The 18,986-nt window shown below is 42.5% G+C and overlaps 1 protein-coding gene across 1 annotated transcript in view; it reads left to right on the top strand.

Annotated features, from left to right (window-relative positions):
* Positions 1 to 18,986, top strand: part of rims1a (regulating synaptic membrane exocytosis 1a) — a 93,317-nt gene that overhangs the window by 37,830 nt on the left and 36,501 nt on the right. Inside the window, exons 4-5 of the mRNA XM_026310024.1 lie at positions 13,957 to 14,228; positions 16,064 to 16,752. Coding sequence (XP_026165809.1) covers positions 13,957 to 14,228; positions 16,064 to 16,752 — 961 coding nt within the window. The remainder of the gene's footprint in view (positions 1 to 13,956; positions 14,229 to 16,063; positions 16,753 to 18,986) is intronic.

The raw sequence follows: 18,986 nt of genomic DNA, 5'->3' as shown, positions 1-18,986 counted from the left end.
GCCCCATCAACAAAAAGAGCCACTGCACCTGCATGAGAGACCAGAACTGCCTTGGTCTGTTGTTGCCACTGACATAAGAGTACAGGAGGAATCGTCGACATCTACGTCCTGTAAAAGAACCCCTTCCACACTGCACACAAGCCGATCTGGAGGACTTACTATCACAACTCAGATCTGTGCCAGACAGTAACAATGTGTCTGACGATGCACTGCATACTGAAAAGAATATTCCAGCTGAATCAACTGCTCAAAAGTTACTATACCGTACTAGATATTGCCGGATTTCCAAACCTAATCCTAAGTACTCTGTTTAACTACACATGTAGAAAATCAAATGTAATAAATAAATAAATAAATGAATAAATGTGTTATTACAAGGAGTAATGCTGACATTTTGGATATAATTTTTTTTGTTGCAATTTCCATTGTTGCAACATTATATAGATGTTACAAAGATATTTGTGAAATTATAGTACTTCTGGTTAGAGGGAAGTGCACAAGGGGAGGAAAGGGGATGTAGATAACTGACGATGTATGATTCAGTTAGTTAAGATATGGTCAAGATGTGTTTAAGGAAGCTATGTTCATTCATGTTGAAGTGCCCACTGCTGGTTAGATACATTTGATATACAAGTGATGCAGGTGATTGAGTGATGCGAGCTCTATGTGAGAGCTAATAAACATGTTGCCAATATGCAAAAGTCTCGGTCTCGATGATGAACTACAGTGACAAAGGATGAGAAACTAAAGCAAATATCAAAGATAGAAATGAAAACAATAGTGGAACAAATTAAAAGCAGATTGGCCACAGTCATGGTTGTAGTGTCCAAATCCAAGACAAGGGATTAAGCTAGGATTTTCCAGTTATCCCATCTGAATTTAGCTCTGACTCAAATGTATGAAAGCAAAATTAAATGACTATGGATTTTATTCTGTGCAGCAAGCCTGTTCTAGAGCAGGCTAACGACTAGGCTAAGATTAATTCAACTGTCTGTAAAGATACTCAGTCATCCAGGTGGTGTTATCTAGTTATCTAGAAGCCATGTCATGGCAACTGGACTTAAAGTAGTTGAGTTAAAAAGCTTCACTGCTCATCCAAGTGGCTTCATAAGTCTATTTATGCTCCAAGTTAGTTTCACGCCACCCCTAGCCTGAATAGGCTTCTTAGGTGGACTACATGAATGGACTGAGAGTCATTAGGTGAACAATGATAGTGAGCACAGGTGAGGGTCAACTTATGTGTTAGTCCAGCTGTTATTCCTGAATGGGTTTTACAGTCATTCCATGGTCTTCTGTAAATATGTTGCATTATCCAGCATTAAAATACTAATAGACAAGTATTGTCATTCATTTAAGTTTACCTACAGTACTTTTCTTTAATTGCAACAACCATTTTTCTAATCATTAACATGGTAGTCATTATTAATGTGAGGCTTGGTAACACCAACAGTTAGTGCATATATACACTTAAGTCTCATTCAGGTGTTTCCTCTTCACAATTGGATGCCCTTTGTTACTTGACATACTGTAGGGCCTAGTAGTGCAGGAAGGGTAAATACTCAGATGAGCATTCAGGCAAGAAAGATAGATCAGACCTTTTTGCATTTGCAGACAAATATCTGGCTGAGAAGTACATGTTCTCAGGTGATAGCCTCCAATATTTTGGTAGGCTGCTAGTCGAAAGATACAACACAGGACATAACAGAGGCCTTACTGTCCCGCTGTCTGTGGTAATGCTGCGGCACTTAGCATGTGCCCTGTTCCTTTATATTGGCTTATTGACATTTAAGTTCTGAATGTCCAGATATTAACCATAAATGCTACAAAGCAAAGTGGGAAATTGCCAACTTTTGTTGGTTATTCACCACAAACTGTGTTTATAAAGGCAATGTTGGATTATGCTACTAGATTATATTAGATTAAGAAAACTTTATTGATCCACAAGGGAAATTCCTTGGTCACAGTAGCTCAGTTGTACACAGACACTCTTGAAAAACATTAAATAATTAAAATAGAATAGAATATAGAATATAATGAAAATAGAATAGAATAATAAAGCAGGCCTGGGATAAAATTGTATTTCCAGATTTATTACAAAAGATTGTCGGACAAGTTTGAATAAAGTTTGACAAACCATATATCAAATTAAAACAAAGTCTCACGATTCAAATGGTATAAACCAATTTAGGATTGAATTATCACAGCGACTACAGTGTCTTAATGTTTAACAACAGTACAAATACAGTACAGTACGCTAGTTCTTATCTTTTCTGTCATGTTACTTTGTACATGTAGTAAATCTTCAAGTGTTGCATATCATTTATTTCATTAGAATCCAGGGAACATAGTGCATCCATGGAATAAATCTATAAAACCATCGTCCTCCTCATGAAACGTTTTAATCCGGTTCATTTTACAGTTGATTTCGCCGTTAATTCAATAAAGACTGACATAGCAAGCTTCTGTGAATCACATGAGCCCTCAATCAAACTTGCTTGTTACGTTTCACGGCGTAACTAAGCATAAAACCAATAGAAATCACCCCTCAGAGCAAATCCCACCCGTGGGATAGACCAACTTCTAATGACAGTAGAATCAGCCAGTCACATTGTTTGGCAATGATGACTGATGCATCTTGTAGCCAATGAAACACCCTTTCCAGCAATGTATCACACTGTAGGTTCGACAAAGTATAAGCGGGATTTAAACAGGCCCCCACCACTACAGTAAATTGCCATGACAACGGTGGGCACGCAGCGGACGAAGCTAGAGGGTGGAGGGGAGTCATATTTCATATTTTACAAAGTGCAATTGTAAACTGGAAAGCTTTTCCTTCAAACGAGACCAAGGTCATCAATATAACCCTTAAAATGTAAAGACAACAGCTAGTTTAATTTGGGTATGTGTTGTTCGGCTGTGTGCCGAAAAAGGGGAGGGGTGACTAAGAGGGTAAAAGAAGGATGCAGAACGGTATGAATGAAGTCCTGTACTGTTCACTGTGACAGCAGAGCTGCATGAGTCTGTTAGAGAATAAGCTCCTCTGACCCTCTATGGGGGGGGGGTCCAGAGGTGTCCAACAGGGAGGGGTCGTTGGAGTGTTGTGGATTGGTCGTCTGGGGAGGTGTAAGAACTGGAGTGGTGGGGGAAGGGTCAGCAGGGGGTCCAGAGCTGAAGCTATTGAGAAAACATTCAGCTTGTTGGCTCTGTCTGAGCCGGCCTCCAGCTGCCGGGCTTTGGTGTTAAAACCAGTGATCTCCTTCATGTCCTTCCCCACATCCGGGGTGTTGTTCTGCTGGAGCTTGTCCTCCAGCTTCCTCCTGTAGATGTCCTTACACTCCCAAAGCTTCACCTTGAGTTGCCAGTGTATCCTCTTCAACTCGTCCTTATCTCCAGATCTGAAGGCCTGCTTCTTCTGGTTCAGCAGGTCCTTCAGTTGGCTGGTGATCTAGGGCTTGCTGTTTGGATAACAGCGGACAGTCCTTGTTGGGATAGCTGTGTAACTGTACCCTCTGAAGCATTGTCTGGACAATATAACACAACAAAGAGTAGCGCTATATATTACTATTAGAATTGTGAGGAAAAGCCAATTAACAAGTGATGTCAGGATAATGACCCTTCCAGGCTGTGTTGGAATAGCAGGACAGTCGTCAGTGTGAAAAGAAGGAAACCTACAAGGCAGCACATTTGTAGGAACCTCAGCACCAATACTATTTAACCCAATGATATTCGATTTCGATTGTAGAAGGAATGTTGCAAGGATGTTTGTTTTTTTAAAGAGTCAAAAAATTTTTTACATTTACTCAAACCAACAGATTCAATAATTTTCTTTAATCCATAAATATTTACTTCTGTTATGCTCTCATTTCACAGTACATTGAAATATTACTTTAAACTACATACATTTTTATAACGACTGGTAGTGTAAGTGTTCACAATTAATCTTCAAATTTCCTAGTAACATGCACACCGATTCGTCACATTTAAAAGTTCACTGTGTTATATTTAGAGCGATCTATTAGCAGAAATGAAATATAGTATTCATAAATAAGTTGTCATGGAAAACCCTATCTGCTGCATTTTGTACATATTGCATCACCGACAAGATGGCGACCGACAAGATGGCGATCGACACAACCAGCCAGGCTCCTACAACGCCACCAACACCAAGAGCAACAACAACAACGCCAACACTACCTGACAATACCAACACGGACAATGCCAATCTACTACTCCGTCTAGCAAACAATGAAATCACCAAATTAAAGCAGGAAATACGCCGCCTCTCTCACGATCTCCAACAGAAAGACTCCATACTGACTAGCTTCAGGGACGTTGCCCTCGAGCAGTCGAGGAAGATCTCCACACTTACCTTCACTCTCCAGGACACTGCCCCATGGGACCCGTCAACCTGTCCTCGACCCTCCTCCTCTTCTACACCATGTCTTCGGTCCTCCTGGACCGAGGTTGCGGTTCGTGGGCGGAAAAGATTTCACCACGGGTCTCCGCGTCCCTCTCTAGACCTCTCCAATCCATTTGCACCTCTGTCTTCTGCCACCCCGGACCTACATACGGCCTCATCCGCTAACCACGTACCGGATCGTTCCGCTCCGGTTTCCCAACAACACCCGTCACCCGCCAATGTCGTTCAGCGCCGTCACCTGCTCTCGCTCCCCTCTGACGACACCCGCCGCCCCCGCCTTAGTCCAAGTGCTCCTCGCGGAGCCCGTTGCCACGGCGGAAAACAGTCTCCATCCCGCTCAGCTACTACATCAGTGCGCCGTAGGATCCTTCGCGAGGCCGTGCTCAGGCACACTCACGGGCTCCCTAGCTACGGACCAACCGAACTGCCGCCTCCATCTTCCACCTCAGCACCCGATGTCACCGCCCCGCCTCCCCGCCAGTCAGCAAGACGACACGACTCAAACGGCCAACTACTGGCGTCTTCTCCACGCCCCCTTTTCCCCCCAACCACGTTAATCATCGGAGACTCAATTATAAGGAATGTACGCTTTTTCAACGCCACTACTCACTGTCTCCCTGGAGCTATGGCCTCTGACATCTTGGCCATGCTTCCTGGATTACTGCCAACACTTCCGTCTTCCATCTCTAGAGTGATTGTTCATATTGGAACTTGTGACACGTCACTCCACCGGTCTGAACTGACTAAAAAGGATTTTATCTCTCTCCTCCACCTCCTAAGCAACTGTGGTAAGACTATTTTCATGTCTGGTCCCATCCCCACGTTTGGAAGAGGCTCTGGCCGCTTCAGTAGAATCCTCAGTCTCAACACTTGGATCAAGTCTGTCTCCCTGTCCTACAATCTCCAATTCATCGACAACTTCAACCTCTTCTGGAACCGACCTGCCTTCTTTGCAGGAGATGGTCTGCATCCTAACCGCCTGGGCTCCCATATACTTTCCACCAACATTCAACATGCAGTTCACTGTACCCCACACACTAACACTGGACAATCTGTCCATTCTGTCCCACATGCCTGACTATCTGACTCCATACTACCAATCCCCTCCATCTGGTCATCCTCCCGACCCCAGCCTAGAAAATCAGGTATACGCCAGATCAACCACTCTGTACTAGCTAACATCCCCAGAAACATGGACTCGACACCTTTCCACAACACTCATTTTGGGCTTCTTAACGTTCGCTCCCTCTCTCAAAAAGCATCCCTCATCTTTGACATTATTCTTAAACACAATCTCGACATCCTGTGCTTAACTGAAACCTGGCAGCAGCCCAACGACTTCACTGAACTTAATCAATCTATTCCTCCTGGCTTCACATATCTCACCCATCCACGCCTCTCGGGACGCGGTGGCGGCCTCGCCATACTGTACAACCTTAAATACAAAATATCCATCCACCCCACTATCACCTTCCAGTCCTTTGAAGCTCTCATAGCACGTATTCATGGTCACACACCAACCTTCTTGGCCACTATCTACCGCCCACCAAAACCTAACCCGACCTTCTTGGACGAACTGTCTGACCTCTTAGCTGACCTCATCTCTCTGTCAGCCAACATAATTCTTCTTGGTGATTTTAACATCCACTTCGACAATCCCAACAACACCGCTACAAAAGACCTAATTTCCTGTCTGGACAGCTTTGGGCTCCAACAATACATCACCTCCCCAACACATTCTCTAGGCCACACCCTCGACTTAGTCTGCTGCTCTGGCGTCACAGTTCAGTCATGTTCTACCCTCGACACCTTCTTCTCCGACCACAAACTAGTCTGCTTTAACTCCAAACTACCTCTCTTCAAAACCCACCTCTCCCGCACCATCACCTTCCGTAACTTAAAGAACATCGACCTCCCCTCCTTCACTGCTGCTCTCAACAACCTTTCATGTACTAATTACACACCGTCCCTCTCCAACATGTTATCCAATTTCAACTGTGAGCTACGAAATCTACTCAACACCTTCGCCCCACTCAAAACTAGATCTGTATCCTTTACGCACTCTGCTCCATGGTACACACCCGAACTCCGCCTCCTCAAAACCCAAGCCCGTCGCCTTGAACGTCTCTTCAAAAAAACCGGTTCATCCACCCACAAGGACTTATACCTAAACCACATACTGAAGTACAAGCAAACCATTACTCAAACAAAATCTGACTTCTATGCCTCGCTTATTGTATCCGCCTCTGGCTCCACACGTTCCCTCTTCTCCACTGTCAAAAATTTATTGGGCCCTCCCGATACTCCTCTCTTCCCTTCACTCTCCACCACCTTGTGCAATAACTTCCTGGATTTCTTCTCATCAAAAATCGAAAATATACACCAGCAATTTCCCCCCATCTGTGACACTGCGAACTGCCTCCACTGTACCCTTCCCTCTCTACCAGTATCCTCCCTGCTTTCGAGTTTTATCATTCCACCCACCACGGTTATCTCTTCCCTGATCCTCAAATCCAAACCCTCAACCTGCAAACTTGACCCCCTACCAACCAACCTCGTCAAGCTCTGTCTCCCCTCTCTCCTTCCTCATCTTACCCACATTATTCACACTTCCCTCAGTTCTGGCATCGTACCCCCATCACTCAAGACAGCCATCATCTCACCAATTCTAAAAAAACCTGGTCTCGATCCTGCCGACCTTAACAACTTCCGCCCTATCTCCAATCTCCCGTTCCTCTCCAAAATCCTGGAAAAAGTTGTTCACCACCAGGTCCATACCCACCTTTCCGCCAATAGCCTATACGAACACTTTCAATCTGGTTTCCGCCAACTTCACAGCACTGAAACTGCCCTGGTCAAAATCACCAACGACCTCCTAGTAGCCGCAGACTCTGGCCTTGTCTCCATCCTCATCCTCCTTGACCTAACTGCAGCTTTTGACACCATCTCACACAATATTCTCCTCCATCGCCTTGCTTCCATCGGCATAGCCGGCTCGGTCCTCTCATGGTTCACCTCCTACCTATCTGACCGCACCCAGTCCGTCCATCTCCAGAACTTCCACTCCCAGCCCTCTACTGTCAGTTGTGGCGTGCCTCAGGGCTCTGTCCTGGGGCCCCTCCTCTTTATTATTTATCTCCTTCCTCTCGGAAATATCCTTAGGCAACATAACATCAATTTCCACTGTTATGCAGACGACACCCAGCTCTACCTCTCTGCTGCTCCATCTTCTACCCTCCCCCCTCCCTCCCTCCTTACCTGCTTACATAATATCAAATCCTGGTTCACCCATAACTTTTTGAAACTCAACCCTGACAAAACTGAAATTCTCCTCGTGGGCACCAGATCCACCCTTTCTAAAACCAGCACCTTCTCCATTCAAATTGACAACAATACTGTCCTCCCCTCCCCCCAAGTTAAAAGCCTGGGTGTCATCCTAGACGGTACTCTCTCCTTCACTCAGCATATCAATACCACTACCCGGTCGGCCTACTCCCATCTCCGTAACATAAACCGCATCCGTTCCTCACTCACCACCGATAGCACGGCAATACTCATTAACGCCTTTGTCACCTCTCGTTTGGATTACTGTAACTCACTCCTCACTGGTCTACCTCTCAAATCACTTCGCAAACTTCAACTTGTCCAGAACTCTGCTGCCCGAATCATCACCAGAACTCCATCCTCACATCATATCACCCCTGTCCTTAAACAACTTCACTGGCTCCCTGTGTCCTTCCGTATAAACTATAAAATCCTCCTTCTCACCTACAAAGCCCTCCACTCTATTGCCCCACCATACATCACTGAACTACTTCATATCTATTCTCCGCCTCGTCCTCTCCGCTCCTCCAGTTCCACTCTCCTCTGCACCCCTACAGCGTGCCTGGCCACCATGGGCGCTAGATCCTTCAGCCACACTGCGCCCCGCCTTTGGAACATTCTCCCTCATCGCATCCGGTCGTCTCCGGACCTATCAACTTTTAAATCATCACTCAAAACATATCTGTTCCGTATAGCGTTTTCCACCTAACTCTCTTAACTTCTCAAAGCAGCCCGTGATGTCCTACCACCCTCTGCCTATTTCATATTGTCTCATACTGTTTCATATTTGTTGTTCTGTCATCTGGGTTTCTGTATTTCAATTTACTTTTACTGTACTTCGCCCACTTCCTAGATAATCCACCCTTTTGCCTTTACATTCTCTCCCGCCGTTTATGTATTCTTGTTACTGTTGTTTTAATGCACTCTATGTATATCATGCTGTATGCTTCCTTTTCTATCTGTAAGGTGACCTTGAGACTTTGAAAGGCGCCATGAAATAAAATGTATTATTATTATTATTATTATTATTTTCTTAATCTTAGAATGAGCCTTTTAAATCTACACAGAAAGCGGGTCACCTTTCACAGAGGCAGCCATGTTGCGCTGCCATGTTCCTAGTAGCCCAAAACAGACAAACCAAAGACTGGCTCTAAATAGGGAATTGTTTTTTGTTTTAAAAGTCACAATACCCTCACTAGTGCCTAGAACTGGGGGTGTGAGGGTTGCTCAGAAGGTTGCATTCTGCAAACTCACCACTAGATGCCACAAAATCCATCCATCCATACATTATCTATGCCCGCTTATTCATTTAACCAGGGTCACGGGGATCTGCTGGAGCCTATGCCACAAAATTTTTTATACATTACATTTTACACATTGCGCTGTTAACGCAAAATGTACTACAAATTTAGTTGAAATGACAAGTAACTCATTGAATTGATATTATGATGGTTTCAGTAGAGCACTGTCTATTAATTGTAATTTTTTTGGTCTACTGATGCATTCAGTTGACCTGCTACACTCTGCCAGGCATTTCCCTCTTTAAGTATAACAGCCCTATTTCCCGTTTTAGGTATATGTTTCACCTTTTCATATGTATATGTTTGAACTATTGCTCAGGTGGTGACAAGTATGTTTTATGAGTCTTATCCATTTTTGCATCAGTAATTCTGTGATTGATCCTGTGGCCTAAGAATGTCATGAATATGCACTTATGAACAGTTAATCCATGTGTCTAATACACAGTGAAATTTTAGTGGTGGTGGTGTAACAAATCGGTGCAATAACTGTAAATTCATAAGCTTTAAATATCTATTTATTTATTTTGTTATTACATATTAATCATCTTATCTGGATTTTGTTATATTTTTCTACTTATATTTGTCTTTATTTATTTAACCTTTAACCTTCTCACCTTGAGAACCACTGTATCCGAGTCAAATTTCTTCTATGTGAAAACGTGCATGGCAATAAAGACTTAATCTTATACCCATTGTCTACACCTGGCTGCAACTTCTCATCCTGCAGTGGATTAAGCCAGGTTGCCCTGATCCAGCTAGGTCAAGCTGTGCTTTTCCAGTTACTCTGGGTTTTTGCTCTGCATTTATGCAGTATCCCCAGGTGGGTGGTGAAGCTGCAGCAGAGAACACAGCAGCACATCCCGCGGATATGCAGCTACAGTACAGTAGTATCAAAAATGTCAAGAACAGGGGTCAAGGGATGCTGTAGTAAATTTATACAAAAACTCTCTATACAAAAGGTTAAAGCTAAAGATAAAGCTAACTGGTGTTAACAAACAGGCAGTTTTGGTTGGATTTCAATGACCCCAGTTTTTGTCAACCAAATGGTAAACATCTATTAAATGTCTGGTTTCAAATTAGGTTTTTTAAAGAACATAGCTAAGATACTGTAGTTAATTTATATCCTAATATAAATATATACCCTAATATAATTTATACCCATAAGCTAATCTCTTTAAACAAAAAACCATTACATCAGAACATTAGGAGCACCACAAAACAATGATTTGTTGCTTAAAGGATTAAACTTCAAAAAATATTTTAGATGTGGGCAGTCATGCAGAGGTGTGGAACCAGGCTCTCTCCCTTTTTTCCTCTCTTTTTTCCACTGTATAAGAGAGTGCCTGATCTATTGCCAGTTATGGTTTTACTGGTTTTAGCAACATTAATTATATCCCTGTCTGTCTGTGTCCACATTATTCTGGTCGAGAGGAGAAGGATATTAGCATGATGAACAATGCTACGTTTCTGTTCCCTCTTCACCTTTGGATCAGCTTCCACCTTCCAGCTCCTCACTGCAGTCCCCTGCAACATCTTGGTCACCACTTCATAGGACTAGGTCTTTCACCTGTAATCAATGGAGAGCCAGGAGAGCTGCTGCATCACACCCATATAGAGCTTAGGGATATAATAAATCTAGAGCACCTGTTTATGTGCGACACTGGTTGCGCTGCTGTTGCTGCTGTAGTAGAAGAAGATACATATTAAGGAGGTACACGTCAGGGAGGTACAGGTTGAAAAGATTCAGACCAGGATTAACACCATCAGGTCATCTTCCTGTGGCTTCCTACCAGGTGGTACAAGTTTGTTGAGAATGCAGTGCAGCTGCTGCAAAGCCCGAGCGATGTGCCAGATGACATTTTGGATGTGTCAAAGCTGTGAGGTGCCCCTATGTCTAGTGTGGGCAAAGATGTTGAGCTCAGAGGGTGGAAATTGCCTTTCAGGTAGGAAAGGCATTGAAGTTTATTTTCCCATTGTTGGATGAGTTTTTGTGGCTTGAGGATTGTCCTGTTAATCCCTGACTGTCAGATTTGTAATTAACATACACTATGCTGAATATTGCAGAAATTGCATTTGGTGTAAATGAGGCACCTCCATTTTTCATAATTTTTTGGAGTAGTTCTGTTATCAGTTAAAAGAAACAGGTTTCTGTGGAGGAGAAAAAGAGAATGTCTGTTTTGGGTGGTCAAATGGCTTGCACCCTATAGTGTTCAATGTATACTTGGAAATTTCAGAACAGTATTCCTGTCTCTGTTTGTTGTGATTAAACTACAGAGAAGCTGTTTGTGATTGTTTTTGCTTTATTTTTATACTAGGTCACCTTGCATGTGGAGGTTTTGACACTATAGTGAACATAAATATTTAACAGCCATGTATTGTAATTGGATGTCAGTATAATACCAATAATGTTAATGGAGTTTGTGTCTTGAACTTGTAACATTTCAGCCGAATTTTCTTTTTCGAAGGATAACACATAAGGGTACACTGTTTTTCCTCTTTCTTAATTTACCAGGGCTTTATTTTTCTTTCAGTGTTGACCATGTTTAGGGTCTTTCATTAATGCAGTTTTTATTTTACCATCCAACAGTGGAAAGAAGTATCCCAGTGGAGTGAAAAAGGGAAAAAGGGAAGGAAATTTGCTTAATTACACATCCATCAAGAGTAAAAACATTTATCATTTAGTGCACAATGAGTTATTAATGCACCAACATGTTTAACTGAATGCTGGTTTATGTTTTGCTACATTAACTTACTTCTACAATCCACTAGTGATGCTGTATATTTTGGCACCGTTGAATAATCCACTAATTAAAAATTATATATAATCAATAGTTGTGTCTCAGGTTATAATGCTGCCAGCATTTTTTTGTGGCAGAGCTGAAAAATGTGGAGCAATTTTTAATGACCTCAGCATTCATAAGACTCCTCCAGAAATGTTAAAGAACTATGAAGATGTTGTTTCTGTGTTAACACAGGTGGCAGAGCAGGTGCATACTGAGAAAACAAAGTTCAATAAACTATAATGTTTCTTAAAGGCATATTGACTATGTGATTACATATCAACTGGTTATAACTGGCTGTCTAGAAATATATGTAGTCAAGTAGTCTAGCATCGCAGTGTTGATCTGGAAGCTGTCCACCTCGCCAGCCTGGCTGTAGAAAATCACAGATTGGTGGATGTTTATACCAAAGCTATAATGTCCCGTTTGAGACAGTGTTTTGCTTTGTTTGCTGTGTGTGTGTGCATTTGAGCACACACTTTCCCTCTCTCTCTGGTGGTGCTGGGGTGTTTGGCAGGATAAATATAGTTGCGTTGGTGTAAAGCTGTTTTCTCCTCGGCTTTTGTAGCTTTAATCAAAAGCAATCTGGAGGAGGGAGAAATTGAAGAGAAAGAGAGAGGGATAGCAGGAGGAGGAAGAGGAGATAGAGAAACACGAGGAAGAGAAGAGGGGGGGATGGCCAATACCAGAATGTTTTATTTTAGCTCTCTTTAAAGAGTCACTGGGGAGCTTTCAGGAGTAATGAGCACCCTGGTGGCTAGGGGAGAGGGACCAGCTCTCACCTCCCTTTGCTCTTTCCCTGCATCCTCTCTCTGCCTCTTTATTTCCCGCCCAACCTCACTTCCTCTGTCATCACATCTTCCTCATTCTGACTCTCATGTTAACACAGGTCTATGACTATTGCTGCGTTCATATTGCAGGCCTTCATGCTACACTCTTATTTTCTGGCTGAATTCTCATTTGCCATCTATTCTTGAATGTAACCAGCATGCCTCAAGTGCTATCGATGAGCTGTGCAGGAACGAGATCACATTTGTTTTTTTGAAATCCATTTTAGTAAGTATAACAGGAAGCTGTATACCCAGTTGCATTTTTGACTTCTGTCAAAAATTTGACTTCTGCATTGGTTCCATAGTGTTGAAACCCAACACTATGGAACCAATTTAAGCACATAGACATAGAGTAAACTCCTGGCAACTATATAACCAACAGGCTGCACTGTCTGAAAAGAAAAAAAAACCTTTAAATTATTGTTTTGGTATCAAAATATGTATAAACAAATTAAAAAGTTATACATGTAAACCCCCAATCAGAGACATTTCTGCTATGTATGCTGATCTCTATGGTGAGGGAAAGAGACTTATGTGTATGACTTTGAAGGTGGCCTACATATGTAAAATCTGTTTGCTTGATATTTAATTTGTTGTTAATGTCAGAAAGAATTGACATCAGATATAGAGTATGTTACCTCTTGAAAGGCTTATGCTATCCATGTGACTGCACACTGAAGACAATACAAAGGTCTGTCAAGTGAACAAAGAAAATCTGAACCTGAACATTCAGTTGTATGCAAGCAAGGCCAGTGTATAGGCGGTGTGCATATGTGTTATGAGATAAATAGAAAGAAAGAAGACGGCAGATATTATTTTGGCAGTCAGTTGAATATCCTTTCATTATCCAGTTGGCTTTGTGTTCTTCATTTGGAGGCCACAAGCAGCCCACAGTGGAAGCCAAGCTGCTCCCTGGTATAAATGCCATGATGTTGATCTTAAAAAGCTTCTATAAAGCCTTTTCTGGATGACTCATTGGCAGGAGTGCAGCTCTTTAGGAAGTGCATTGTTCCATTTTCTGTTTGACAGTCACTGTGATTGAAGCGGGGCTCAGATTAGTGATTGGCTAAGTAGTTGGCTGAGGTGGTTTTCGCAGGCTGTAGTAAAGAAAGTTCCTTTCTGTCCTCTAAAATTTTCTGAGCTTATGTCACAGTATGTTTTATATTATTTTAGCTCTTTGTGTAGAAACTTTATGATTCCTTTTTGCTGGCATATTGCCTAATGTAAAGCTGTGATACTGAAACTCTAGAAGTGTTCTCTGGCTGGGATTGTAATTCCCACCTATACTCCATCTTTCTTAGGTCATCTGGGTGTGTAATAATTGCCGAAAGCAGCAGGAGATTCTCACAAAGCCAGGCGAGTGGTTCACCGGTCCGTCTGAAAAGCCAGCTGGCCTTGGTTCAGCTGTCAGCGAGCCATCTGTGTGCCAAACAGCCGGGGATAAGAAGCTCCGATCTCGTTCCCAAGCACCCCAGGGCACCATCGCCACAATCCAAGACCCCAACCGAACTAGTGCACCCGGAACCGCACCTCCCACTGATACACGGTCACGTAGCGAACCACCACGAGACACGTAAGATGGAGTAATATTGTGGAACTTGACAAAATAAAGGCAATCACATTCACTCTCAAACCTTCTGTAAATATTAAGGTCTTGTAGTTATTAAGTGTATATTTATAAGGATATTTCAGCACTAAAATGTTACCTTCTGTATATCTTAGTCAAAACCACAAAACCTTTCCAAAAATCGTAATTAGAAACTAGACTACACATCCAGAACACTCTATTAGAGCATCTCAGTTAAAAAGTAAAGGAGTCACTGCTTCATTTAAACTGAAGAATGCCTGTTGACCACTAACTACATTGCATGTCTGGTTAAGAGCCTTGCCATCCAGTAATGCTGCCCATTAGACAAGTAGCTTGAAAACACACTGCTCACTTAAGAGCAATTAGTCACTGAAGAAAAGAGAGAGTATATATAATAGCTATCATTGCTGGTGTGTTTATTTCCTTAACCCTTCAACATTCAGATCAACCATTTGGTAGAGCACATTCTTGTTGAGAAAATTTGTTGAACACAGGACCTATACAAACAAAATGTAGGGTCTAAAAAAATAGTAATAAAAACAGTGATTATTTGTTGTTTTTACTGATTGTTATTATTATTGCTCTATGGAGATAAAAAACATTGTTTTCCTTAGTGGGGATGTTTTAATGGTGTAGGCACGCAACTCAGCACTGCCATTATATAATTTTGGGGGAGATAAATAAAGAATACTAGACATTGAAATAACAAAGGCTGAGACACTTATGTGTTTTTTTAGCCCCAGGTTGTCTGGCAATGACTACTACAAATCCTATAATGCAACCCTGTCTGGTAAATTACCCACATCTTTCAAAGCTTCACCGCTAAAAATAGAGAGACTAAAGCTAAGATGAGATAGGTTTTCAAAGGTATTGGACTAACCACAGCAAGTAGTCTTGCTGGGTGGAGTGTCAGTTTAACATGTGTTCTGTCAGCCATCAGAAATAAAACAGTGCTCATAAAATATGTTAATATTTGCGTTGTTGAGCATTATCTTCTGCATTCATCTTTTGCTTCTTTTATGAAGTGCTGGACCAGTGTCTCATTGTTTCCTATGCCATTCTGAGTATAATGGAAGAATATAGTCAGTTCCAAAACACATTGGATAGTGGAATGTGTTGTCACTCGTGACTTTCTGTTAGTGGACAGAAATGTTAACAATGAAATATGAGTAGATGTGAGTGGAATTGTCATGGTATAAGGGAAGCAGAAGCTAAAAGCAGTGAAATACTATAGCGCCTCTTATATAACATTCACTCAGCTACAGTAAATGATTTACCGCCCATTTATGGAGGTCACAAGTGGACTGTTTTTTCACATTTAGCCTTTATTGAGAGCCAGCGTAGAGAGAAACAGGGAACAGGGGGAGAGAGAGAGATGTGACATGCGAAAGATTCCCCTGGTGGTACTTAAACAATGGTGTGGTGCAAAATAAAGTCAAGGAGTCAATCAGGCAGTTGACACAAAATTCCTTGACAACCAACAATTGATTGCTCACTGAAGGTACTTTTAGATTACTGTGAAGTGAACATTTTTGGATTGTGGACTGTTGGTCAAACAATGCACTTTGGAATCTGGAAACTGCTGATGTGGCACGGCCCTAGAGATGGTATCAGTCGGTTGGACCACCACTTTGTCAACACTGAGATATTGCAGCAGTTATTAAGTTGTTTGCCATGAAATTACATTCATGATCTCCAGAGTTTAAATCCTGCTGACTGTGGTGATCCTTTGACTTTTCCTCTAGCACTACCATGAGGCTGGCATTGTAGGTTTCTCATTTGTTCATTATATGTCAAAATTATTTTCTCCATCCCCTCAGGAGAAATGGACGGGGAGGTGGAGGAGCTGGTCGGGGAGAGCGGCGGCCAGGCCAGCCTAGGCTGCAGACCCAGGTCTCCATGGACCGGGATCTCCGGGGAGAGTCCAGGGAGCGCCGACGGTTGACGAAAGGACGCTCTCTGGAGCATGATCCTGTGGGAGGAAGTGGTGGAGCTAGAAGGACAGACGATGGGGGCTACCATCACATGGACCACAGTGTTGCTCCGCCTCGCCAAGTAGAAACCATCCCTTCTGAAGGCCGGGGACACCCTGTGTCTGTGCAGGGTTGTGGCAGAGGCGTAGTAGGAGAGGCTGGCAATGGTGTGCGGCCTGGTCAGAGGACGGTGGGTGGGGTTGGGGGGCCACATGAACACACCCTTGCTCAGCAAGCCCCTTCTCCTCAACTCAGAGAGCCCCCTGGTTCAGGCACTGGTTCAGCCCCAGGCCAGGTACCAGTAGTGAGACGGACCAAACGGGAGAAGGCTGAGAGCATGTTGCGCAATGATTCACTAAGCTCTGACCAATCAGAATCTTTGCGGCCACCACCGCCGAGGCCCTACAAGTCGAAACGGGGGCTGGGGGCAGGAGGGAAGAGACAAACCAGCATCAGCAGTTCAGAGGAGGAGGGAGGGACCACGCCTGAGTATAGCAGCTGTGAGGATGCTGAGATCGAAAGTGTCAGTGAGAGAGGTGAGGGACAGTATCAATCATCATTTAATGTTTATCTAAAAACATTGTCATTAATTTTGGTGAGGGAGAGTATGAAAAGTGGACATGGACATCTGTCATTTCCTTTGTTTATTCATCTACCACATTAGTTATCTGAGCCAGTTTGACCACTCTCATCATTGATTTGTAGTAGTTTCTTACACACCTATTTCCAACAAAACACAGACATAACCAGAAAATAAAAAGCTAACATGCAAAACATACCACACTAAATTCTATAAAAATAATAATATAATAACACACCCAAGTGCAAGAATGGCAACCAGAATTGCTGATACAGGTCACATTGCATATGTGTAATTATTACTCTGAATGGGGTTTGAGGCACTGCAGTTTCAGTATGTGTGTGTTTGAACCCTCCCACTCGAAGACAGTATCAAGGGATGTGAATGTAAGAAGTGCAGAGAGCTGTTTAGTTTCAGTGTGCCGTCTTCATTCAGACTTTGTGAATCTGGTGAGGCTCCTACGCTTCAACTCTGTGTTCAGTGATCAGAACCGGTAAGGCTGCTGTGATCCTGTAGAACCTGATTCTCGAAACACTGCATCTTGTACCTTCTTTATCTTGTGAAATGGTCTTCAAATCTCAACTATGACACACCAAACGAATTAAGAAACTCTTTCTGAAGCATTTGATATTTGTCATCTGTGTCCGTTTTAGCAGGAACATGACATTTTCAGAAACATTTTTAACTTTTGTGTATAGTGCATGCAGAGTGGTGTAGGTGGCAGTCTGAATGTGAGCAGTTAAGCAGTATAGCAGAGTGCATGTTAACGCTGAGTCTGTGTGTGTATCTGAATGCTTTCCTTTGTGTCATATTGCATTGTTTTCAGTTTGACCCTTAGGGGGGACAATTGCACGTGTGTGTGCGTAACTGTGTCTGTGATGGGGCAGTTTGGCCCCACTTGATCCCAGCAATGACATTGTGTGGCCTTACATAGCCAACTATGTCCCCAAGCCTGGGAACATATTGTTTACACTCTAACCTTGTCATGTCCAAGCTCTGTTATGTCATTTCACTGCTAACCATTCCAAGACACTCAGGCTCACTGCTCTGTATTCAAGGAATATTCCACTGTTCTACAAGTCCCGTCCTGTTGTATGTTTGCTGCTACACACTAAGAAACATTGTCACAGAACAGGCGCTGGCGTTTAACGATATTACTAGAGAGACAACATATGTTATTGTGAATTTAATGATTGTACCTGGGCTTAAATGTTATACTTACCTGGTGCCAAAGCGACGGTGAAAAACAGATTCTGACATTTTGAGAGAAGGGTTTCTAATCATGTCCTTAAAACCTTAGAAAGACCTGCTAAGGTTTATAAAACAGCCAAATTATGTCACTGTCACAAGCCCCAGAATTTAAGCAGTGTAACTGTATATTTCTTAGCAACTCTAGTGGCCAGGCTAGTCATTCCACTGCTTTGATCCAGACTGTAATGTCTCAGTTATTGTTTTGCACACTTAAAGATAATGTTGTTATTACTATAGTCCCTATATGTGTCGCAAAGTAATTAATGTGTTATTTTTGAGTACATTCTGAAATGTGAGTTGCAAACCTGCCTAAATCCAGTGTACTCTCATTTTTATATACTAGCAGAACTTTTTTAGGTGATTTGCCCTGTTATGGTAACAAATGCCAGCAAATTCTACTAAAATAAAGCCCTGCTAAAATGATGATAAATTATTTTTCTAAAAATAGAAGTCTAGTGGACACTAGTTGTTTATCCAGTGGTTGTTGACTCAAGCTCATTGTTCTCTCTTCTTTCTCTTTTTTATCACTACATAACAGTCACTACCTTATAACCTTAACAGTATTTACAAACACAATGCATCTAACCTGTAGTCATGCTCATGCTACATTATGACTGACATCAATGAAGTGTGGTGCATTAATTGGAAAAGAGGGTGCATGCAGCACCAGCCTGGACCTAGACTAGACCCTGTGACATCAATCAAGTTTGGCATGAGAGTGTTTCTGTGAGACCAGGTTTTAAACACACCGTTGTGGCAACAAGACACTGCTTCCTTTTTTAGCTTGAGACCGAGACTGGTTCAGCTCTGAGATGTGGTTGCTGGCAGCCGAGAAGTGTCCAGGCATGTAAATCATTGTAAGACCAGTGCAGAAAAACATACATACACACACACACTCACTCATATATGCTGTCAGTTGCAGTAGATCCTATCATGATC

The sequence above is a fragment of the Mastacembelus armatus genome, chromosome 15 (genome assembly GCF_900324485.2).
Source record: "Mastacembelus armatus chromosome 15, fMasArm1.2, whole genome shotgun sequence".
Classification (NCBI taxonomy): domain Eukaryota; kingdom Metazoa; phylum Chordata; class Actinopteri; order Synbranchiformes; family Mastacembelidae; genus Mastacembelus; species Mastacembelus armatus.
Note: the sequence above shows the minus strand (reverse complement) of the source record. Positions and strands in the feature narration are given on the sequence as shown.